General features: G+C 45.8%; 1 protein-coding gene across 2 annotated transcripts in view; it reads right to left on the bottom strand.

Moving 5' to 3' along the window:
- Positions 1-520: 520 nt before the first annotated feature.
- KDM4A (lysine demethylase 4A) overlaps positions 521-25670 on the bottom strand; it is a 458146-nt gene continuing 432996 nt past the window's right edge. For both annotated transcript variants that reach the window (XM_078660668.1, XM_078660737.1), the window contains 2 exons: positions 11043-11135; positions 521-2597 (listed from right to left, as the gene is read on the bottom strand). In XM_078660668.1, coding sequence (XP_078516794.1) covers positions 2457-2597; positions 11043-11135 — 234 coding nt within the window. In that variant the 3' untranslated portion in view covers positions 521-2456. The remainder of the gene's footprint in view (positions 2598-11042; positions 11136-25670) is intronic.

Below are 25670 nucleotides of genomic sequence, written 5' to 3'. Positions count from 1 at the left end.
AAAAAGGCTTGGAAAGAAAACTGATCTTAGCGCATTTGTGTGTCGTATATACGTAGCTCCAGCTGTCACTTCAAGGTCTGAGCATAGTTGATATGGAGCCACATGCCATGACCTACTGGAGTGCAGGGGCTATGCTGAAAAATCTTCCGGATTCTGTCTGGTGCCTGGGGATGTTCTAAAGGTGAGGATTCAGCAGTTAGCCATATCCATCAGAAGTACCTTGGAAGGTCACAGAACTAATTCATGTTTTCATACAGATGCATAGTTTGTAGATGCTCAAATAACAGGTGTCATTATTTGTCCAATGGAATGGAATGCTGTCCATTTTGAAAGAAAGAATGGCTTTTTCGGCCATACTGTTAAACATATGCAGCATGGGCTTGATCCACTCAATTATACCCGAGTAAAACTCAGAACCATAATGCATCATAGCAGTTTATGGACAGCGGCAAAGAAAGATTTGACATCGCCATATAAATTAATAGCAAGTGACAAAAAAAGGAAAACAGGAGACCACATCTAAAGGTTTAGAATGAAAGATCAGTGAATTTATTATGCTAAGTTTCTGATTGATATGTATGCCCAACACATGTCTGTGGTTCCCATTTTGAACTCAGTTGTCCTCCCTAACAATAATCTTCAGTTTTGTGTTGAATGGGCATACCAATCAATGATGTCTCATGGGCACTCCAATAAGTCTTACAGCTACTACCTGTCCAGCTGACACTCAACATTGGAATGTATCCTCGTCTCACTGCAAGAAGCTCGCATCAATGTTAGCTGAACACACAATGTCCATGGGTGGCTGATCAAATAGCCCAATGTACTGTTCATAGAAATGATACGTATTGCATACTAAGAGCCCCAGGGCGGTGACCAGTCTGTCATCTCTGGATCACATTCCCAGCACCGCTAGTCAGCAGCACTGTGCAAAACCCAATATAGCTGCAATGTCAGCAGAGCCTGACAGCCACCCTGCTGTCCTGCCTCTTTCCGTCTTTCTGAACAGACCTGGCCTTTAATAATGGAACTGGCTTCACGGGGCATATCAGACTCAGACATTTGATGGAGCTCCAAAAATGAAACCTAGTCGACTTAGTATGTTACGAACTGCAATGCAGTCTTTGTATCCATTTAAAGGAATTTTAGCTCAAGATTAAGGCATTCAGATGGGAGTTAAAATAATAAATTAAAAAAGAGCCTTGGAATGAGCAAGGAACAAGCATTGGATGATACAAGAAACTACTACTAGAGGTATAAATCACCCCCAAAGGCATCACACATCCTGTAGGAATCACCCTAGAAATTACATCTATGACAAGCCTCCAAAAGATTCCTTCACTCCGCTAGAGGAGCTGCCTACATAAGCTCAAGGACAAACCTGCATTTCACGTCTGTGATACATGCTCACTGGGTTGGAGCTATGAATGCAAAACACAGTGCTACCACAATAGTATCTTTTTTCAATGGGAGTGATCACTGCACCACCCTCCATACAATACAGACAGTGGGTTGTCACAGACTTAAGAAAGGACAACCCTGCTTCTTACCAGAATACCGCAGCTTCAACATTACTGTCGCATAAATAGATCTATGGCTGAACATCTCCATACACCAATGGAAACACAGATCACCAGCTCCACAGAACTACTGCGGATTCTCCCTGCCTCTTATGCAGAAATCAGAAAAATAAATATACAAAGGAGCAGAGAGGTGAAAATGGCGGATATCCGGTCGGAAGAGGAGCCATCTAATAGGTTTTCATTTGATTTGTTCACCCACTGACTGTTTTATTCATTCCAAAAGCTTTAGAATTCATTCCAATGCATTGGGAATGGACAGTGAGATGAAAACAAAAACAGCACACAGAAAACACAGCATCATAAATAGAGAAGAGTTTTACCAGGGTGACCTGATAAACACTGCCTGTTCTTCACAGAGGCGATTGTAAGAGCGCAGAGGTACCCATAAGATTCAGGAAGAAACACTCATTTATTACGGTCTACGAACTACTGCACATGGGGTAGTTGCCGGACTAGGCATGTTACCAAGGTTCTTCCTGCAGTTGTTTTTTTGAAACACCAACATGGCTCAAGTGCAGAACAGGCAGCAAAAATAGATGAAAGATGCTCCAGGTCTGCGAGATGGCTGCTCAATGTGCTTGGGAGCATTATCAGATTTGGAAATGGAGGAGAAAGCGGTAAAAACTGATTGGTGTCCCCATTTTAATCCTTCCATCTTCAGTTTGTAGAGGATGATGTGAAGTCAGCCAGAACTAACGAACTGCAGACTCAAAGTCTTCATTATGATACAAAAGACACCTTTTCTTTTCATTGACCAAAGAGAAGTCTTGAATTTGAACCATTCTCAGGCATGGGGTCAGGTTTCCTGTCGAGAGCTCAAAATCATTGCCATTTTCGGTCTCCAAGTCCAGACCGCCCATCAGCAGGGACACATTATTCCATGATGGCTCGATACAGTGCCGGCTCGATGTAGTCCTCTCGGTACCGGGAGTTGATCACTCTTTGCCTCTTGACCTCCTGCTTGACTTCTGGATCCTCGAAGATTTCTGTGAATCTGGTGTCTGATGCGACGGACTATGAAGAGAGAGGATAGCATATCAGCACAATACAAGTTAGCACTAGAGAACGCATGCATTGAAAGAAAAGGCAGGCAGCACATTATAACACTTTACAGCAAGTATCGAAACATACAAGGTAATATCTGCACCAACACATCTGGGTTAACCATCCGTAGACGTCATAATTTCATCTACATAGGCCTCTCCATAGCAACAATTAGCTGAAAAGGAAATATTCTAAATACCCACAGACTTTCAAACACCACCCACCTTATCCAACAGGAATCCCCATTCTGCTACTTATAGCTTTTATTCAAGCGATTTGTACGGACACTCCACATCATAAACCCAGAGAACAAACTTCTTCCCACTCATGTGCCAATAGTACCTGGAGGCACTCATTGTCGTACCTTATCACCTACACCAGGGGCATCATGGACCTCCCACCTTAGCAGCTTCAGCAGGTTAAGGAAGCCACTCAGTAGATCTGTGCAACATAGAACATCTAAATTGTAGTTTATGACTCCTTGGAATGACTGGAGAGTGTTGATCTCTAAACAAAGACTCCTTAAGTACCACTGTAAAAAATCACGGCATGATGAAACTGGGGGGTGGAGGCACATGAGAAGGAACAATGGAGAGGAGGGTGAATGGACGATGAAAGAAAATGGAGAGCTGGAAGAAAGGAAAGATGAAGAGGTGGATAGGAGAACAAAGGACAGATGGAAGAAAAGGAGGGTAATCAATAAAAGGGTTGGAAAAAGAGAAGGATGGAGGGAAGGAAGGATGAACAAGTTATTTTCCTTTGGTAACACTCTTCTTGGTGGTCTATCTAACCACAGATTATTCACCTTCAGAATAGCCCCAGAAGACAGTCTGGATCTGCATTAGTGCTCCTGTGAACTAACAGATTGCATCGCGCGGTTCCATCCCACCCAAGAAGTGATGGAGTGGAGCAGGGTAAAATTGCCATCCTTACACACAGACCTTATTTTCATTAACTTTCACCTTCTACGCCCTCAGACGCGGAGCGGCGAACAATATGTTGGACAGTGTGATGCATTTTAGCTTGGAACCTTTGTAAATGTGGAAAATAAGGCTGCTCCACTGAACCGGAAGGAAGAAGAGCAGCACAAAGTATCTGCAGTTAGATAGAATAACATCCAGAAAGAGCGTTTCAGAAGGTATACAAGTAGCTCTTTTTATGACTACTACTTACTGTAGTCTTTATAGGAGATACAACAGCAGTGCCTCCCAAGATGGTGGGTTTGGGAAACAGATTCAGGCCAAAAAGTCCTGCAGAATTGAGTGGGCACAGTACCCCTCCCATCAGACCTGATTGTGAAGGAAGTAGTGATTTGTAACTGTTTACACAGATGCTCATGCTGTAGCCCGTAAGATATCTAAACCAGGGACCCCTTGTGCCAATGCTTTTGTTGCAGCTTTGGCATGGCGGAGTGAACCTGACGGCCTTCGGGGGGTTATTTCTTGGACAGTGCATAGCAGGCGTTCATACACTGGACTAGCTAGAGGACTAGGATCTTCTTTTGAACAGCCTTCCTTTCTTTGCCATAGAGATGGCCACAAAACGTTGCTCATACACAAGATTGTATTTGTGGGGTTGACGTGAAAGCTCAGAGCCTCTTAGGGTGAAGTCAATGGATCCTCTCCTCTTTTGAGAGGTGAGGTGGAGCAAAGAAATGCTGGCAGTGTAACTGACTGGCCAATAAGGCAGATGTACCAAAATCACCTGTAATTCACTCACTCGATCTGCTGATGTAATCGCAATGAGGAAGGTCTTTAAAGTTAACAGTCATCAACAACAGTAGTGTACAGGCTTAAATTGTAGATCAGGAACACTAAGACCAATTTCAGTCCCCATTTTAGCATCGCACATGGCTTGGAAGGAAACACGAGTCAAACCCTTTATGAATCGCATATTAACTGGAGACTTAAGGATCGAGCAGGTAAACACAGAAAGGTCGAAAAGGCGACAAAAACCCCTTTCAAAATGTCCACCACAAGCCCTTGCTGGGCTAACAAAAGAACATAACAAAGTCTGTCTGGTAAGGGGTCAGTGTCACAGCGCACAGCGTAGACAGACTTTGTAGAGTGGGTTCTGCTTACCAGGATGACATCAACCACTTCGGCCAGAACGCCAAAAGAATTTAGTTGCACCTGCTAAAACAACAAGCGTGGTGGTGTTCTTTGTGGTGATTCAGAGAGTGAAAGCCTTCCCAAAAAGAGGTTAGCGAGCCAAAAATTAATAGGTAGCGCCGAGCCAGAGCCAAGTTAAGGGTCTGGCTGGGGTCTAAGAGCCTGTGTATGTACCGAGCCATGAAAATAGATGGCATAGAAGTCATGCAAGAATCATCATGTGAAAATATGATAGTCTCTTTACCATTGAAAGAGGTATTTCTGTAACATGCAGAAGCTTTTCACCTTACTATTTCGAGTTCATTTTGTACAGTGCACGCCCTGAGCTCCCGTACTGGAAGGTGTTTTCACATGTGATAAAGAAAAAGGAGTCTTTATAAAATAAAATACTTGCCTACACTCACACAGTTGGGTCAAATGGGGAAGGCAGGTTTGGCCCCGGGTTTTCTGGTTTCTCATTATGCAATTCACCTACTAGATGGCTACCCATTTCTCTCCTTTTTAAAACCAAACATTTCTGATTTGTTTTTAATTCTTGGCGCATGAGAGTACAGCTTGGGGGGCAGGAAGGGGTAGAGACTCCAGGCAAAAGATCCAGGACCGCACTCCACCCTGATTGGTGGAGTATCACATGATGGGCACATGAAAGTACATGTCCTGTAGATCTAGGCTATCCTCTATTCACCCGGATACAGGGCTTACAGAACCTGGACCAGTATGACCATTTAGAATTTTTACATCCTAAGGAAGGTGTTTAGAGGGTGAAGATCTAGAATAGGACTAAGGCATCTATCTTCCTTTTTTTAACACATATTTTATAAGGCCTCCATCCTTCTTGGGCATCAAGACATTGCCAAAGTAACATCTCAACCCTGTTTTCAAGTCCAGGATCCTCTTTATGGCCCCTTTGGACAGTCGAGTTGGCACATCTCGAAATAGGTGCTCCTCTGAAACCCGCTCTGATGTGGGCGGAAACTGTGGCTGGTCAGAAAGGAATGTAAGGGCATAGCCTCATTAAGACAGTCTGGAGGATCCATCTTTTACTAAAGTGGCTTGGTGTAGGAAGCTGGGTTTCTGTTGCAGTAACCCCCCCCACACACACTTTTTGCCAAACTACTGATGCCCCTTGACTTGATGTGCCATGGGTCCCTGCCAATCAGGATCTCAGGGCCTGAGTTCTTTCACAAAACTGTACCTTGTGCCCCCAATTGGCACCTCTCTGGCCACATGTCACTGTCACTGTCTCACACACACACACACACACTCCTCCCCCCATTGCAGCTGCGTGTTTTGGTGCAGAACAAAGTGAAGTCGACATGGCACACATCCCTGTGTGCCATTCCTACAACCCACGGCCATGGCAAAGGTCAGCCACCCCTCTAGCTGGGTGCACTATACCAGTGATGAGGGTAAAGGTGCATTAGCCCTGTACCCGTACAGTGTCTAGACCAATTCTTAGACATTGTAAGTGCAGTGCTGCCATTAAGAGATATGGTGCTGGGAGTTTGTCATTACGAACTCCACATCACCATAATGAATTTACTGAAAACTGGGAAGTATGGTATCAAACTTCTCAGCAAATTAAACACAGATGCCAGTGTGAGATTTAATGCAAAATGCACTCAGAGGGCATCTTAGAGAAGCCCTCTAAAAAACGACCAGGCTCTGGTGGTTCCCTGATTGATATTAATAAACAACGGAAGAGTGAAACAACATAAACACACCTCAAAAAATCATGTGAGGGACAGACTGGGAAGAAGGTGAAGAGAAAACACACAACATAATTTTAAGAACCCTCACTCACCAACCTAGTGGTGACATGCTTCATTATCGGGTTCCCACTGGAAGGACCTAGCGTCCTTCCAGTGTGCTACAATGCCTGATTACAGCAAAGCTGGTTCTTCTGTGTGTTGAAGTGGTGAAAATAGCCCAATTGTGCTAAGTGAGTGCAAAAAAAGGGGGGAATTAAAAATGCATAGTTGTGACTGTCAACTATTTTATTAATAGTCCAACCAGCACTAGTTAAAAACAGGTGATGAGTTGGCTCATAGGTTTAGTCTCATTTATTAGAGACCCCTAGTCCTCAATTTAATCAAATTTGGTCAACATGTTTCTGCTTAAAGAGCCCGAGTCGCTCAGCATTCTTCAGGACCAGTAGTGTGATCCTCCGTCGGTTTGCACGCACTAAGGTGCACCCGACCGTGAGGATATTAGTGAGAAAAAAGTAAAATTATTACTTATACTCACGGCAGTCGCCGTTTAGGCATACTCAGCTATTTGCTGAGGCCAGTTACCTGTAAGGAGAAAATGTATCAGGCAAAAACAAAGGATAAATCAATTCAATGATAATGATTAAACCCTTTGTGGAAACAGTATCATATTGCTCCCTTCACCAAGTTACACCCGTCCCAGTGATCTGAATAAAGCAACAGATGTGTGAAATGCTAAATATGTACATTCTGCTTCTATTCACAGGCAACATATAGCAATATCTGTCACATAAGCCTATTAACCTGTGGCAGGCGTGATTAACAAATATCCACTATAGTGATTATCTGTTAAATAGGGTAAAGTTCAACGTATTTCGTTAACCTGAACTTTTAACCAACTTGAAAAAAGAAGAAATAAAGCAAAAAGCACTGATAAAAACGGAACCTCCATCGGACTCCATTAGATATTTAAAAACCATGGAAGATAAAAGGCTTCTCAACTAACTCACAAGAGGCGTATGTTACTGCACTGCATGGGCGGACACGGCAGGGGGTTATCTTCACGCCGCGTTATCTGCAATTGTTTGAGGAAAAATAATCAGGACACGATCAATGTATATTTCAATAATGCCCAAGCGTGAAATAAAATAAATGGTTTTTCGGTCCAACGGTCTGTAAACCCGACCGATACACTGTTAAAAGCTTGGCTTAGGTAACCACTTACTGACACGCTGACGACTCCCCTCGGGCTACCTAGCCTGTTACCGCCGTGGCCCGGATGAACACTGAACCTGGGCGCCGTAATTGGAAATAGCGTCGCGTCAGAGTCATATGACTCGGACATGTGATTTGTATTCAGTGTTTCTTCCGCTAAATCTTAAAGGGGCCGTGTACTTTTTTCATACTAAAGCAAGAAACGCCCAACTTTATTAACAAATAATACGAGCAGTCTCTAGACCTCCATATGGTACACACCAGCCTCCCACCACGAGACATGTTTTTGGACCCCTGTGTGGGAGCCTTCGCTCCCTGAGCCCAGAAACAAAGCCTTACCTGGCTGAGGTAGTCACACCTTCCCCAGGCCAGAAAGAGCCATCTGTGGCAGGGGAGCTTCAAAGGCCTTGCAGTCTTTGTAGCATGAGCCCCAGCCTCTCCTGCTATCAGGAGCAGGCGCCCTTCCTGTCCACCCTCCTTTTCGGTGGGAAGACAGGCGGGAAAAATTAGCACAGCCTAGAAGGTGTGCCCACCTTTGCCAACCTCACTCCTCTGGTGGGGGAGGCGAGGTATAGCCCACTCTTCAGTGCCTGCCATCTTGCAGATGTCAGGCACTAGCCAATCAGGATTAGAGATTCTGGCAACTCCCCCACGTGGGGTGGGAACAACGAGGGGATAGTCACCCTAAGAGACCCCTAAAACGTCCACTAAATACAGTATTTAGGAGGCAGATCAGAACTAAGAAGACAGATTCCCGCAACCTACAAAGAAGGACGAAATAAGACTCACTGCAGAGAATAACTGACTTGTCCCCAGCCCTACCAGCCCGTCTGCAGTTTCCAGAGATCCTGCGCCAAAAGTCACCTCGTCCTGCAGCCAGCGACCTCCAGAAGCCTGGGAGGACTGATTGCCTTCAACAAATACAAGATCTCCTGTGAATAGCAGCTTTGCTCAAAAGAAACTCTCAAGACAGGCTCTGAGCCAGCTGAGGACAAAGAAACCAGACGCCTGTGGTCCAAATACGGGTGGCCCACTGGTCCCAGCAAGGTCCCCCAGCGCTCCAGAGTCCAAGTCCACCGTGGGTTGACACCTCCAGGACTCCCCGACTTTGCCTGCAGCCTCTACACGGAGACCCCCCCAACCGCAAATAGCCCGGTAAGGTGAAATCCAACCTCAAGAGACACTCCTGCATCCAGCCACCCTGCGCACTGGAGAAGAACTCAAACTTACCTGCCCAGCTGTTGGTACCTCCCAGAAGTCTTTCTGGACCGAGCCTGCAGCTAAAATCTAAACCAGGCAACTCCGATTGAAAACAACAGGGCACCTGATGCCGAAACAGCACCCTGAACCTGGCCGTCCCTGTGCCGCTGTGAGTGTACCTTGAGTGCTAAACTGGATCCCTCTTTGCCCTGATCTTAAGTCCAGGTGCTTTGCTCCAACAACCTTGTGGCCTGCTCGTGAGCATCCACCAACCAGAAGGCCCCTATCCCTCATTGGATAACACTGGGCCTCAGCACTCTGCACTCGGCCGTCCTAGTGCCCCTGAGGGTGTTCTGAGAGTGCATCCTTGACCCTGGGGGAACCCTGGTTCTAACCTCAGAATACCAACTCCCACAAATAAGTACTTACCTGCAAACCGTTAACTTAATTTCCTGTCATAGGATTGTATTGGCTGCTTTTCCTTGAAAATTCTTCAAAGTGTGGAGTTGGTTTGCATGAAACATTGAAAAACTGCAAATGTACTAACAGTGAATTACTTACCTTTTGTCTAGGAAATGTCTCAGTGTCATATCTAGGAATATCACACTGATTAGCAAAAGTAACTTAAAAAGTAATCTAAAAAGTAACATGTACAGTAAACAGTAAAGGAACTGAAAAATAATTTCGAACTGTTGATTTACCTGTAATTCAACCAACTGCATTTAGGAATTAAACTGTAAATCACTGCATAATTCTTGCAAAGTATTATTAATTTACTTACCTGTACAAGCCTTGTCTTGGGTCTAGATATAAAATAACTAAATAAAATGTTGATACAAACAAATTGGTCTAGGTCCAGTCTTTGACTGTGTGACATAATTTGCTGCCCGAGTGTGTACAACAAATGCTTAACACTACCCTCTGATAAAGCCTTACTGCCCGCCAACACTACCACAAATAGAGAGTAAGGTGTTATCTACATTTACCTCTGCCTACCTTTGGGGTTCCACTGGACTCTGTGCACACTATACCTCATTTTAGTATGGTATATACAGAGCCAGCTTCCTACAACTACTTCCAGGGGACGTTACCCTCAATTACTTTCTCCAAATTTAACTCCTCCCTGCACAAACTTAAACGATTAAAACTAGCCACCAGTAGCTGTAAATCAGGATCACCAATGGATCCTTGTCCTCCGAGAGTGCTGTCAAAAGCTATTGAAGTAATTAAACCCCTGATGGATTCCCTGTTTAATACCTTAGAGGAATCATCTTCTGTCCCAGTACTCTTTAAACAGGCTACAGTAACACCTCTTATGAAAAAGTCATCAGCTAACCCAGATATTCTATCAAATTACCACACAATTTCTCTGTTCCCAGCTCTTTCCAGATGATTGAAAATGTGGTTAACATTTAATTAACATTTAATTATCTGACAACTGGATGGTCACCCTTGTACCTCTTGATTTCTCAGTGGCTTTTGAAACTGTATCACAATTATTACTCCAACAACGTTAGACAGAGATGGGCATCTGTAGCTTGGTTCCAGGTTAAGTGGCTCCAGTTCTTGTATGATAGGCAGCAAACAGTAACTATTGTCAATTTCTCATCAGGAAACAAACAGCTCAAATATGGTATTCCCTAGGAGTTAACACTGAGCCCTACATTATTTAACATATACATGGTCCCCCTGGCGACGTTAATAGAATCTTTTGGAATTAAAGTAGTGTCTCATGCAGATGACACCGCTTATTCTTTCGATTCTCGAATCTGCGACTATCCCGGTGACTTCCTTCAAAATGTGTCTGAAGTAACTGAATGTATGCATCATATCCTGCTAAAATGCAACATGGACCTTGTAATACTTGTTGTATCGATGATTGGCATCAGAAGGATTGGGCTGGAAGTATTGCTAGCTAACCCCTCTTTCTCCCAACACTAATGTTGGACTGCAGAGCTTACTATAGTAAGTGCATTATTTCAACATGTACATGTTCGGATGACATGCGCATTACTTCACTAACTAAAAGGAGGGCTTCCTCCCATTGCAGACAATTTCAACAGCAAACTGCAGAAATGTCTGATACACCCACATATTTCGAAGGCGAGTCATTAAGGTGGTTAAACACCTCCACCCACACTGAACCTGCAGAAGACTCACTACCACTCAAAGTAACTTACCAGACGAGACTTGACTCTTTTAGGAAGTTCTTCATTAAGAGTATAAGCATCTTCTCTCTTCACAACCAGCTGAGACCCGTCTTCAAACTCCACCTAGGAAAGTCAAGACCATCAACGTCTATGATTGTGCACTAACATTTGCATCTTCAGGCTCGATTCCATTCACCCTGTTTAATATAATTTGCTATAACGTGGAGACCGGAGAAAAACAATATAGACAATGACAAGGTGATCACATTCAAAATCTAACATGTTTATACAAGAGTTTTTATTTATTTTTTTACAGGTAAAGTTAATGTGTCCTCACAGATTCTTCTTATGGACTCCAAGACCTTCGACATTTAATATGGCCTTATGTCTACTAACCAAAAAAACTTCTTAAACCCTCTGTGTAGTTTCAGATACTCAGATGACCGAGTCAGGCCAGCAGGGTAACATCAGGAGATGCTGGCAAAACTGTATCTTAACTTTAATAGTGCTGGAGCAACTCAGAAACGTAAACACGTGCAGGTTCTGTGGATGTGCATTAGGACAATTTACCCCCACATACTAACGTGTCTCACACAGCAGGCTTTGTTGCACGCTGACATCAACATGCAGGAATACTGGACCAAAAATAATTGTACCTTTCCATCACAAACATCAAAGATGCGGTCGTAACACTACTGAACCCTTTCCCAATAGACTTAAAAAGCAATAGTCTCTTACCTGTAATCCTTGTTCTCTCTCAGGGGAATCTCCACTGAAATCATAAGCTCTCAATGTTCCCACCCACAAGCAGTTCTATCCAAGTCACATTTTTACTGAATATTTGCCTTACTTTGGAAAGAACAGGAAATGCATGTTCAAAAATGTACAAATCGCAGCCTTAAAACAGACTATGTTGCAAATTTGCTTCAAATGATGGAGGAAAAAAAGCATTCAGGCCAGATGTACGGACAATTTTAGCAAGCACAAACGGGTTAGAGACTCGCTATTTTCCCTTCCAAATAGCGAGTCTCAAACCCATGTACTAATGTTTTGTGACCGCAATTGTGGTCACAAAACACTCGCAATTACCACCTACTTCAAGTGGGTGGTAATTCATTCGCAAATGGGATGGGGTCCCCAGGGGACCCCTTCCCCTTTGCAAATTCATACGAAATTATTTTTTAAGGGCAGGCAGTGGTCCATGGGACCACTGCCTGCCCTTAAAAAATAAGTAAACGACCTGGTAATGATCACGGAACGTTCAGTATATGCCAGCAGAGGGAGTCCGCGTAAGTGGAATCAGATATGGACTCCATGGAACGTTTTTCGAGGGGAAATATGTGAACCACTGCCTGCGGAGGACGTTGGTAGTTCGGATGAGAAGGTAGAGGATGATTGAATTGGGGTGTGAGGGGGGAACTGTCAATGACGGAGATCGAGATGTATTACTGCCACTATAAGTATTGTTTATTGGACTATGTAAAGTTAAATGGTCGTAACTTTGTTCTATTACTAAAGGTATACCTGCCATTGTAACTGCCTTGTTTTAAAAATAAAAAATATTAAAAAAAAAAAAAAAAAAAAAAAAAAATAAGAAAACGTTTCATTTTTTCTTTCTTTTTAAATGCATTAAATGCATCCCGTTTCTCTTTATGGAAATCGGGCTGCATTTAAAAAAAATGCTTAATCTAAAAGCAGTCCCAGGCATGGTGGTCTGCTGAGCCCAGCAGGCCACCATCCCTGGGAGGGCCTTGCATTCCCAATAGGGTCGCAAATTGCGAGAGGCTCATTAATATTAATGAGCCTCACAAAATTACAGTGACATTGTAAAACTTCCTTCACAACGTCTCTTTCCATTCCTTCAACGTGAATGATAGGGCAATGAAGCTGGAAAGGCGGCAGTTTTGAAACAATCAGAATAGAACAATGTGCCTTTAAGGGCACTCTGGCCTCCAGTGTCCCATCATGCCCCGTAGGTGGCAGTTTCGCCGGTTCTTTTTACATAGTGACAAGAAAGATAGTTATTCATACGTGATCTCTTGCATCGTGGAGGAGGGAGGGTTGATTATGATTCCAGGTTTAATGGTATTGATTTTTTTTTTTACATTTCCGTCTGTATTTATCCATATTTATTTTTTGCAAATTGAATCTGTATTTACCCATATTCATTTTGTTTTTAGTGTTAAAAAAATGAAGCTGCAGTGGGTACATTTCCACATTTAACCACTAAACGGTTGCACCCTTGTCCTATAAACCGATATTGTGACTAATGTATATAAGTGCTACAAATCATGTGATTCAAAATAGTGTGTTTAAATTGTATCCGGCGTGGTTTTAACTGATGTAAACGTGTGACCCGTTTTTAATTACGAGTAATTCAACTCGTCTGCTTCAGCCGCGAAATAGAAATACTGCAATGGTAAAAAAATACTGCAATGGTAAAGAAAGGGTACGTATTTAACTGTCATAACTCGGTATATGAGCGTATTAATACTCTATCCCCCGGGGTCTCAGGCGCTTAGAGACACTTACTTTAGGGCTTCAGTGTGAAATGCGCCACACTCGTCAGCAGAGTCATGACGCTGGCTCTCGCAAAGAGAGTCCCCAGCATATTTCCGGGTTTTAATGGTGGAACTAAAGGAAGGACTATAGTGATCTGTTGTGGCTCTTAGGCAGTGTCATAATGCTGGCTCTGGCTCTCGTAAAGAGAGTTTCTGTCGTCTTCCGGTTTTTGACGGTGAAACTAAAGAAAGGACTATGGCGATCTGTGGTGTAGCGGCCATATTAGGTGCGCTAGCGCATAGCGAGTGTGTTTAATAACGAAAATATGTGTACAAGAATAACTAAATAAAATTCTCCCCCCAAAAATATGGAAACCTCTATAAGTCTAGTTGTATCACGTGTGAATGAAAAATGATGTACACAAATGGATAAAGGTGTAAACATGCTGACATCTTATAGCTGTTATGTGCACTAACATTTTTGGCAACTATACATTTTCTTGGAACAGAACAGTCCTATTGCTACTCATAAGTAACATGCATATTCCATCCTCTCGTTGAGGCCATTCGGTCTACATGACTGTAGTTTCATCATCCAATAATTTTCCCTTCGGAGAAGGTGTTTGTTATTGTTTTTTCCTTCAATCTTTTCAATGACCTCTAGAATGAGAAATCTCAATTGAGATATGTTATGTTTTGCCTCCATAAAGTGCATCGCAACTCTAGATTTTGTGTTCCTGGTTCTGATATTCGATTTGTGTTCGTTGATTCCTATTTTGAATTTTCTTTCAGTCTTCCTCACATATACTTTATCACATGGGCATTTTAGTAAATAGATTACGTGCTCAGTGTCACAGGTAGCTGTCACATATGGTTTAAAGTCGTTTTCCTTCATTGGGTGATTTATTTTTGTCCCACGAATGATTCCATTACAGTTGTTGCAGTTCATACATGGTGAAGTTCCTTTGGTGTTTTTTGTTATTCTGAGTTTCTGTTGAAGTATTTCACCTATATTTTTTATTTTGGATATAGGCAAAAATCGGCAATTGTGAAAATGCATTCTTAAAATCGGGTTCCATGGTTAGCATTGGCCAATGCTTATCAATTTTTTTTTTAAAGATTTGCTGGATGTAGAAAATTTTGAGACATTCACCATACTGATGTTTTCCGGTTTTTCTTTAGTTGTCAGTAGTTCATCTTGAGTCATTGGTTCGCATCTTTTTCTGGCCTTCTCCAGTATTTTATGAGGGTACCCTCTTTGTTTGAATCTCTGTTCAATTTCAGTTATTCTTTGTGAGGATTTTATGGGGTTTGATACAATCCTCTTGACTCTCATCATCTGTAATAATGGTAAATGAGTTTTTAATGATATTTGATGATGACTATTAAAATGTAGGACATTGTTTCTATCAGTTTTTTTTGCGATGAATATCCGTTTCTAGACCGCTGTCAGTTCTTGTGATTAAAACATCCAAGAAGGTTATTTGACTTTCCGATATTTCACTTGTAAACTGTATTCGTCCATCTATTGTATTCCATGTTGCTAAGGTCTTTTCTGCGTCTTCATGCGTGTCACTCCACAGCATAAAAATGTCATTGATATATCGAAAATAAGCCTTTATGTGGACTCTCCATAGAGGGTGTGATATAATATGGTCTTCCTCGAATCTCTGCATTACCAGATTCGCATACGCCGGCGCTGCGCAATTGCCCATAGATGTACCCGTGAGCTGGAGGTACCATTAATTTTGCCATTCAAAGTAACTTTCATATTAAGTGTACTGTATTAAATCCATCAGAAATACTTGCATCGAAGTTTCAAGGTGTGTGCGTGTCAATGCGTGTTCCATTGCTTCTAATCCCATGGAGTGTGGTATCGACGTGTACAGGGACTTTACGTCTGCTGTACATAGTAGTACCTGTTCATTAGTGTCCAGTTGGACGTTCTTCAACTTGAGTAAAAGATCCGTAGTGTCCTTTATGTAGGAGCACCTTTTTTTCACACTGGATTGTAGATATTTGTCAATAAATTGACCTACTGGCTCACGTACACTCCCACACGTGGATACTATTGGTCTAAACAGTGGGTTTCTTTCGTCCTTGTGGATTTTTGGAACCATGTATAAAGACGGACTCTTAGGATTAATTTGATCAATAAGTTCTTTGTTTTTTCTTTGCTTATACCTAATTCATATGATTTGGTTACTAGATCTTTCAAAAGGTTCGCAAATTCCCTTGTAGGGTTTCTTTCCAACTTCATGTAAGTGGTATTGTCTGCAATATGTTCTTTTACACATGTCTCATAATGTGTTTTATTGATGATTACTAGTGGCCCACCTTTATCCGCTTTCTGGCATACAATATTTGGGTTGTTCATTAATTTTTTCATTGTATCCCAATCCTTTTGTGTGATGTTTCTAGTGTTGTCTTTAATTGCAGTTGATTTGTGATAATTCCTGTTTCACAAGAGTTTCAAAAAGATCCAATGTTTAGTGGCTGGTTGGTAGGTGCTTTTAGATTTTAAACCACATAGCTCATCTGGTTCTTTCAATTTTTGGTCTTGTATGATGTCATCGAAGAAATTCCTCAAGCGTAACTTTCTCATGAGTTTAAACAAACTCACCTCCAGTTCTAATGTATTTGTTTCGGTGGTCGGAACAAATGATGTGCCTTTCTGCAATAATTTCAATTCTGATGTTGTTAGTTTGTAGTCTGAGATGTTAATTACTAAGTTTCTTTCATGGTCTTTTTCTTGTCCTTCTTGGGCATCGTAGTGCACCTCGTGTTTGGGTGTTATTTTTCTCTTTCCCCTCCTGGGTCTCCTTTTTCTGACAGGCCTTGTTCTGAAAAAGTCTGGCCCGAAGTTGATTGTTGTGCTGTTTCTTCCCACGGTACTTGTTGTGGTTCACTCAAATTTGTTGATTTCTTGTGGGCAGTTTGGTGTTGTGTTCTCTCAGTGGTATCACTTCCAGACGATGATGTATCTGTCTGCTGTGAATACGGGCGATTTCGACGTCTTTGTGCGTATACTTCCGCCCATGTATACACCTCACCCGGTTTGTAATCCAGGGTGTCTCTCCTGAATTTCCTAATTTTTCGTTCATTAATTTCTTGCGAGTGCTTTGAGTAGTGCTTCCAATGACTCTTGGTTGCATGGAAGCCACCAATGAACTAACAACTATGATGTCGGCAGAAGATTGGTCGAAAGTATTGGAGGACATCAATGTACAAATATCAAAGCACTCGCTAGCACACATAATATGGCCGCTACACAACAGATGGCCATAGTCCTTTCTTTTGTTTCACCGTCAAAAACCGGAAGTTGCCGGAGACTCTTTACGAGAGCCAGCATTATGACACTGCTTAAGAGCTGCAACAGATGAAAACAAGTTACTTACCTGTAACTTTGGTTCCCCAGTATTGGTAACTTTCATAGATTCCCATGCTTTGTATCATTCCCCGTCGTCGGAATGGGAGCCTCGGTAGTATAAAAATCATAGAAACAAAAGAGAAAAATAGGCCTAGGCCTCCTCTCATTTTGTATCCTATCACCCTCTTTTTGTAAAAGAGACCAAACTTTTGCCAGAACCAATCAGAGCAGCCTCACCCCATAGAACCTTCCTGAGAGAGCTCAGAGCCTCAGATTTTCGTAGCCGTTGTGCAAACCGCCACTATCTGTATCAAACAACTGAGCTTTCCCCGGGGAGGCGGGTGGGCGCATGGGAATCTATGAAAGTTACCAATACTGGGGAACCAAAGTTACAGGTAAGTAACTTGTTTTCTTGCCCCAGTATTGGAACTTTCATAGATTCCCATGCTTTGTATCAGAGTAGCTAGCAGTAAATTACCAAGACCACATTTTGTAAATACATGGCATCACATAACCATATAAGCAATACATATAGCATAGGAAAACAAAATGTGCTCACCAGGATGGAGGGATCGTAGGGAAAGCTCACCTCTCAATGAAAAAGATTCCGCAGGACTGCCTGACCAACAGCCGCGTCGTCTCTTCCTGCAGACTCCAGGCAGTAGTGTTTCGTGAAGGTATGAGTACTGCTCCACGTTGCTGCCCTGCATATGTCCTTAATGGTGACTCCCGAGAAGAGAGCCACCGACTATGCCACAGACCTTGTGGAATGCGCCCGGACTTTACTGTCCAGCGGCTTGCCCGCTTCCTGATGACAGAATTGAATCGCACTGGAGATCCAACGGGAAATGCCACTCTTTGCCAAAGGCAATCCCTTCCGGGGCGCGCTGTAGGAGACAAACAACTGGGTTGACTTCCGAAAGGGACGTGTGCGCTCCAAGTAAAATTTTAAACATCTCTGAACGTCCAAAGAATGTAGAGTGCGTTCCGCAGGTGTAGAAGTGTGCGGAAAGAAAGTTTTCAAAATCAAAGGTTCATTCAAGTGGAACTCAGATGGCACCTTCGGGATAAACTTGGGATTGGTGCGAAGAATAAGACCCTCTCTTTTAAACTGCAGGAAAGGATGCACTATGGAAAGAGCTTGCAGCTCACTCACTCTTCTCGCTGATGTCAGAGCCAAGAGGAGGGCCAGTTTCCAAGACAGGAACTTTAAATCTGCTTTGTGCACCGGCTCAAACGGAGCTTTCATGAGTTGAGCCAGGACAAGATTGAGTTGCCAAACTGGTGGAGGAGGACGAACTGGCGGATACATCCGGAATAAGCCCTTCAAGAATTGTTTAACAACCCTAGAGGACCATAAGGAAGGACCTGAAGAACTGCGTCGAAATCTTGATATTGCCGCCAGATGTACCTTTACCGATGAATGTGCCAAGCCAGACTTAGCCAGAGATAGTAAATATGGCAACAATTGATGAGGTTGGGAAGTGTAAGGATGGAGACCTTGACGTTGACACCACAAGCAGAATCTTTTCCATTTTGCCTTGTAAGTCTTATTGGTACTTGGCGCTCGGGCTTGAGCCAAGACCTCTCTGCATTCCTGAGAGAGTGTTAGATGACTGAACTCTCTGTGTTCAGGAGCCACGCCGTCAAGTGGAGCGATTTCAGATCCGGATGGTAAACCTGCACCTGACTCCTGGACAACAGGGACGGAATGGATTGTAAATGAATTGGAGGAGCTTGGGAGAGCCTCAGAAGCTCTGTGTACCAGAATTGTCTGGGCCATGCTGGAGCAATTAGAATCATCTTGCAGGGCTCTGCCTTCATTTTCCTGAGAACTCGAGGAATGAGGGGAATTGGAGGAAAAGCGTAAAAGAATGCGCTGTACCAAGCCATCGAAAGAGCGTTCCCCAGGGACCCCTGATGGTAAACCTTGCTTGCGTAGAACCGGCATTTGGCGTTCTCCGGCGAAGCAAAGAGGTCGATGGCTGGCGTCCCCCAAACCGAGAACACCCTGTCCAGAATGGATTGATTCAACTCCCACTCGTGAGTCACTTCTGTCTGTCGACTCAAGGCATCCGCCCTGACATTGAGTGTTCCTGCCAGGTGTTCGGCTCGCAGAGTGATGTTGTGTAGAATCGCAAAATCCCGAATCCGTTGAGCCTCTGTGGACAGAGTTTGCGATCTGGTACCTCCTTGTTTGTTGACATAATGCATGGCCGTCGTATTGTCCGTCCGGACCAGCACTGTATGGTTGCGAACTCTGGGAAGGAAAGCCTGCAAAGCCAAACGAATGGCGGTCAGCTCCAGGAAATTGATATGGCACTGGCGCTGTTCTGGACTCCAATGGCCACTGACTTGAAGCTCTCGGAGCACTGCATCCCAGCCTTCCAATGAGGCGTCCGTGGTCATGATCATGGGCGAAGGAGAAATCCTGAATGTCAGACCTTGCGCGATATTGTCCTTTAGAAGCCACCATTTGCTCGCCTTTCTCATTGTTGATGTAACCAACACCTTGTCGTTGAATGACCCCTCTGCCTGGCGCCATTGCTTGTCCAGTTCTTCCTGCAGAGGACGCATTCGCAGCCTGCAATGCAGTACCAATGGTATGCAGGATGACATGGACCCGAGAAGGGACTTGTATTGGCGGACTGAAAGGCATTTCTTGTGGCAGAGTTGTCCAGCTGATATCATCAACTTCTGTTGTCGTTCCTCCGAGGGGCGAGCCGTACATCGCGTGGTGTCCAAAACAGCCCCCAGGAACCTGGCGGTTCTGGAGGGCAGTAGGACTGACATGCGTTCGTTCAGCTGAAGGCCCAGGCAACGGAACAAATGGATGCAAGTCGACACTGCTTGAGAAGTTTCCTCGAAAGATGGTGCCTTGACGAGCCAGTCGTCCAAGTAAGGGAAAACTTCTAGAGATCGTTTTCGAAGAAAAGCTGCTACCGGTGCCAACACCTTGGTGAACACTCTTGGCGCCGACCAAAGGCCGAACGGAAGCACCTTGAATTGAAAATGGCTCTTTCCCACCGTGAAGCGTAGGTCTTGTCTGTGAGCTGGATGTATCGGAATATGGAAATACGCATCTTCTAAATCCAGCGACGCCAAGTAGTCGCCTGGATTCAAGAGAGGAAGAATTTCCTGGAGAGTGACCATCCTGAAAGAGAGCTTGACGAGATAGGTGTTGAGCTCCCGAAGGTCTAGAATGGGACGCCAAGTGTCTATCGTCTTCCGCACGAGGAAGAACCTTGAATAGAAACCCCGGCCCCTCTGAGACAGAGGTACCTGTTCTATCGCTCCCTTGAGGAGCAATTGATGGGCTTCGAGGTGGAGTAGTCCCAGATGTCCTGTGCGGATGGCGCCCGGAGCTCTTGTTGGAGGAAGATCTTGGAATTCCAACACATGGCCACTCTCTACAATCTTGAGGACCCACTGGTCCGATGTTATTGATTTCCAGCTGCTCAGACAAAGAGATATCCTGCCCCCCACTGATGTGATCGGGAGGGGAGGAACAGCAGGTAGAGCCGGGAGGCCGCTATTGTCGCTTGGTGTTGTCACGTCCCTGCCGGGTCTGACGGCCCCGCGGCGGATGGCGAGAGAAGGACGCTGATTGTCCCTGTCGCTGATTTGAATACTGGGGCTTATAGGACTGTGAAGGCTGAGAGGAATATCTCTGTTGGTTTCCTCTGTATGATGAAAAACCTCTGCCTCGTGCGCCCCTAAAGGGAACTTTACGGTAGGTGAGTGACCCCAAGGACTTCGCAGTGTCCGTGTCCTTTTTAGGTTTCGACCTGGCGATCTGCGCAAGCAGTTCGCGCAGGTGAAATCTTTTGTTTACCATATTGGCTATCGGAACGTCCCCCACCTCCCATTAGCTAGCTCCATAAATGGAGGCTAGCCATTGGGAGCCGGATCTGTCCGTCAAGGCCGGACCAGATTCGGGGGCGTTCCCGCGATTTTTTCCCTCTCCGCCTCTGCGATGTTGTCATCGCGGCGGTGGGCGGAGTTTCGTTTTTTTTCCTTCTGTGTTTGTTTTGGTCATTCCATGCGAGGAAGCCCAGGTGAGTGCTTGTTTTTTAGTGGTGGAGCACGTGAATTCAGTGTACGTTGGTTAAAAATACATGATGAAGACACAGGCCACGATCTGGCTGTTCATCAAGTGCATGGGCGCTAAAAGTAGTTTTTGCCCCTTTATTTGTAGTGAGGACTCCGCAGTGGTTTGTCTGATGTGAAATTGCTCGGCTGATCCCCTTTGTTGCAGCATGCATAACTTTTCATTCTTTCAGTTCGACTTTACAGTCCGTTTTAATATTGATATATTTTATTTTTTATTTTTTTTAATATTTTTATATATATATATATATATATATATATATATATATATTATAATTTTAATAATGAGTGGATAGGGAGCGCAGAGTGGATAGGGAGCGCAGAGTGGATAGGGAGCGCAGAGTGGATAGGGAGCGCAGAGTGGATAGGGAGCGCAGAGTGGATAGGGAGCGCAGAGTGGATAGGGAGCGCAGAGTGGATAGGGAGCGCAGGGTGGATAGGGAGCGCAGGGTGGATAGGGAGTGCAGAGTGGATAGGGAGTGGAGAGTGCATAGGGAGTGGAGAGTGCATAGGGAGTGGAGAGTGCATAGGGAGTGGAGAGTGCATAGGGAGTGGAGAGTGCATAGAGAGTGGAGAGTGCATAGAGAGTGCATAGGGAGTGCAGAGTGCATGGAGAGTGCAGAGTGGAGAGTGCATAGAGAGTGCATAGGGAGTGCAGAGTGCATGGAGAGTGCAGAGTGGAGAGTGCATAGGGAGTGGAGAGTGGAGAGTGCATAGGGAGTGCAGAGTGCATAGGGAGTGCAGAGTGCATAGGGAGTGCAGAGTGCATAGGGAGTGCAGAGTGCATAGGGAGTGGAGAGTGCAGAGTGCATAGGGCGTGCAGAGTGCATAGGGCGTGCAGAGTGCATAGGGCGTGCAGAGTGCATAGGGAGTGCAGAGTGGAGAGTGCATAGGGAGTGCAGAGTGGAGAGTGCATAGATAGTGGAGAGTGCATAGGGAGTGCATAGGGAGTGCAGAGTGGAGAGTGCATAGAGAGTGGAGAGTGCATAGGGAGTGCATAGGGAGTGCAGAGTGGAGAGTGCATAGGGAGTAGAGAGTGCTTAGGGGGTGGAGAGTGCATAGGGAGTGCATAGGGAGTGCAGAGTGCATAGGGAGTGAAGAGTGCATAGGGAGTGAAGAGTGCATAGGGAGTGAAGAGTGCATAGAGAGTGAAGAGTGCATAGGGAGTGAAGAGTGCATAGGGAGTGGAGAGTGAAGAGTGCATAGGGAGTGAAGAGTGCATAGAGAGTGAAGAGTGCATAGAGAGTGAAGAGTGCATAGGGAGTGAAGAGTGCATAGGGAGTGGAGAGTGCAGAGTGCATAGGGAGTGCAGAGTGCATGTGGAGTGGAGAGTGCATGTGGAGTGGAGAGTGCATGTGGAGTGGAGAGTGCATGTGGAGTGGAGAGTGCATGTGGAGTGGAGAGTGCATGTGGAGTGGAGAGTGCATAGGGAGTGGAGAGTGCATAGGGAGTGGAGAGTGCATAGGGAGTGGAGAGTGCATAGGGAGTGGAGAGTGGAGAGTGCAGAGTGCATAGGGAGTGGAGAGTGGAGAGTGCAGAGTGCATAGGGAGTGGAGTGCATAGGGAGTGGAGAGTGCATAGGGAGTGGAGAGTGCATAGGGAGTGGAGAGTGCATAGGGAGTGGAGAGTGCATAGGGAGTGGAGAGTGCATAGGGAGGGGAGAGTGCATAGGGAGTGGAGAGTGCATAGGGAGTGGAGAGTGCATAGGGAGTGGAGAGTGCATAGGGAGTGCAGCTCGAGGGAGTGGAGAGTGCATAGGGAGTGGAGAGTGCATAGGGAGTGGAGAGTGGCGAGTGGATAGGGAGTGGAGAGTGCATAGGGAGTGCAGAGTGGAGAGTGCATAGGGAGTGCAGAGTGGAGAGTGCATAGGGAGTGGAGAGTGCATAGGGAGTGGAGAGTGCATAGGGAGTGGAGAGTGCATAGGGAGTGGAGAGTGCATGGGGAGTGGAGAGTGCATAGGGAGTGGAGAGTGCATAGGGAGTGGAGAGTGCATAGGGAGTGGAGAGTGCATAGGGAGTGGAGAGTGCATAGGGAGGGGAGAGTGCATAGGGAGGGGAGAGTGCATAGGGAGGGGAGAGTGCATAGGGAGTGGAGAGTGCATAGGGAGTGGAGAGTGCATAGGGAGTGGAGAGTGCATAGGGAGTGCAGCTCGAGGGAGTGGAGAGTGCATAGGGAGTGGAGAGTGCATAGGGAGTGGAGAGTGGCGAGTGGAGAGTGCATAGGGAGTGGAGAGTGCATAGGGAGTGCAGAGTGGAGAGTGCATAGGGAGTGCAGAGTGGAGAGTGCATAGGGAGTGGAGAGTGCATAGGGAGTGGAGAGTGCATAGGGAGTGGAGAGTGCATAGGGAGTGGAGAGTGCATAGGGAGTGGAGAGTGCATAGGGAGTGGAGAGTGCATAGGGAGTGGAGAGTGCATAGGGAGTGGAGAGTGCATAGGGAGTGGAGAGTGCATAGGGAGTGCAGCTCGAGGGAGTGGAGAGTGCATAGGGAGTGGAGAGTGGAGAGTGCATAGGGAGTGGAGAGTGCATAGTGCATAGGGAGTGGAGAGTGCATAGTGCATAGGGAGTGGAGAGTGCATAGTGCATAGGGAGTGGAGAGTGCATAGGGAGTGGGGAGTGCATAGAGAGTGCAGAGTGCATAGAGAGTGCAGAGTGCATAGAGAGTGCAGAGTGCATAGGGAGTGCAGAGTGCATAGAGAGTGCAGAGTGGAGAGTGCATAGGGAGTGCAGAGTGCATGGAGAGTGCATAGGGAGTGGAGAGTGGAGAGTGCATAGGGAGTGGAGAGTGCATAGGGAGTGGAGAGTGCATAGGGAGTGGAGAGTGCATAGGGAGTGGAGAGTGCATAGGGAGTGGAGAGTGCATAGGGAGTGCAGAGTGGAGAGTGCATAGAGAGTGGAGAGTGCATAGAGAGTGGAGAGTGCATAGAGAGTGGAGAGTGCATAGGGAGTGGAGAGTGCATAGGGAGTGGAGAGTGCATAGGGAGTGGAGAGTGCATAGGGAGTGGAGAGTGCAGAGTGCATAGGGAGTGCAGAGTGCATAGGGAGTGGAGAGTGGAGAGTGCATAGGGAGTGGAGAGTGCATAGGGAGTGCAGAGTGCATAGGGAGTGGAGAGTGCATAGGGAGTGGAGAGTGCATAGGGAGTGGAGAGTGCATAGGGAGTGGAGAGTGCATAGGGAGTGGAGAGTGCATAGGGAGGGGAGAGTGCATAGGGAGGGGAGAGTGCATAGGGAGTGGAGAGTGCATAGGGAGTGGAGAGTGCATAGGGAGTGCAGCTCGAGGGAGTGGAGAGTGCATAGGGAGTGGAGAGTGGCGAGTGGAGAGTGCATAGGGAGTGGAGAGTGCATAGGGAGTGGAGAGTGCATAGGGAGTGCAGAGTGGAGAGTGCATAGGGAGTGGAGAGTGCATAGGGAGTGGAGAGTGCATAGGGAGTGGAGAGTGCATAGGGAGTGGAGAGTGCATAGGGAGTGGAGAGTGCATAGGGAGTGCAGCTCGAGGGAGTGGAGAGTGCATAGGGAGTGGAGAGTGGAGAGTGCATAGGGAGTGGAGAGTGCATAGGGAGTGGAGAGTGCATAGGGAGTGGAGAGTGCATAGTGCATAGGGAGTGGAGAGTGCATAGTGCATAGGGAGTGGAGAGTGCATAGGGAGTGGAGAGTGCATAGGGAGTGGAGAGTGCATAGGGAGTGGAGAGTGCATAGGGAGTGGAGAGTGCATAGGGAGTGGAGAGTGCATAGGGAGTGGATAGTGCATAGGGAGTGGAGAGTGCATAGTGCATAGGGAGTGGATAGTGCATAGGGAGTGGAGAGTGCATAGAGAGTGGAGAGTGCATAGAGAGTGGAGAGTGCATAGGGAGTGGAGAGTGCATAGGGAGTGCAGAGTGCATAGAGAGTGAAGAGTGGAGAGTACATAGGGAGTGCAGAGTGCATAGAGAGTGCAGAGTGCATAGGGAGTGCAGAGTGCATAGAGAGTGCAGAGTGGAGAGTGCATAGGGAGTGCAGAGTGCATGGAGAGTGCATAGGGAGTGGAGAGTGGAGAGTGCATAGGGAGTGGAGAGTGCATAGGGAGTGGAGAGTGCATAGGGAGTGGAGAGTGCATAGGGAGTGGAGAGTGCATAGGGAGTGGAGAGTGCATAGAGAGTGGAGAGTGCATAGAGAGTGGAGAGTGCATAGAGAGTGGAGAGTGCATAGGGAGTGGAGAGTGCATAGGGAGGGGAGAGTGCATAGGGAGTGGAGAGTGCAGAGTGCATAGGGAGTGGAGAGTGGAGAGTGCATAGGGAGTGGAGAGTGGAGAGTGCATAGGGAGTGCAGAGTGCATAGAGAGTGAAGAGTGGAGAGTACATAGGGAGTGCAGAGTGCATAGAGAGTGCAGAGTGCATAGGGAGTGCAGAGTGCATGGAGAGTGCATAGGGAGTGGAGAGTGCATAGGGAGTGGAGAGTGCATAGGGAGTGGAGAGTGCATAGGGAGTGGAGAGTGCATAGGGAGTGGAGAGTGCATAGGGAGTGGAGAGTGCATAGGGAGTGGAGAGTGCATAGGGAGTGCAGCTCGAGGGAGTGGAGAGTGCATAGGGAGTGGAGAGTGGAGAGTGCATAGGGAGTGGAGAGTGCATAGGGAGTGGAGAGTGCATAGGGAGTGGAGAGTGCATAGGGAGTGCAGAGTGGGGAGTGCATAGTGCATAGGGAGTG

This window comes from Lissotriton helveticus, chromosome 1_1 (assembly GCF_964261635.1).
Source record: "Lissotriton helveticus chromosome 1_1, aLisHel1.1, whole genome shotgun sequence".
NCBI classification, from domain to species: Eukaryota; Metazoa; Chordata; class Amphibia; order Caudata; family Salamandridae; genus Lissotriton; species Lissotriton helveticus.
The sequence above is the reverse complement of the archived record's forward strand: the minus strand, read 5'-3'. Positions and strand labels throughout refer to the sequence as shown.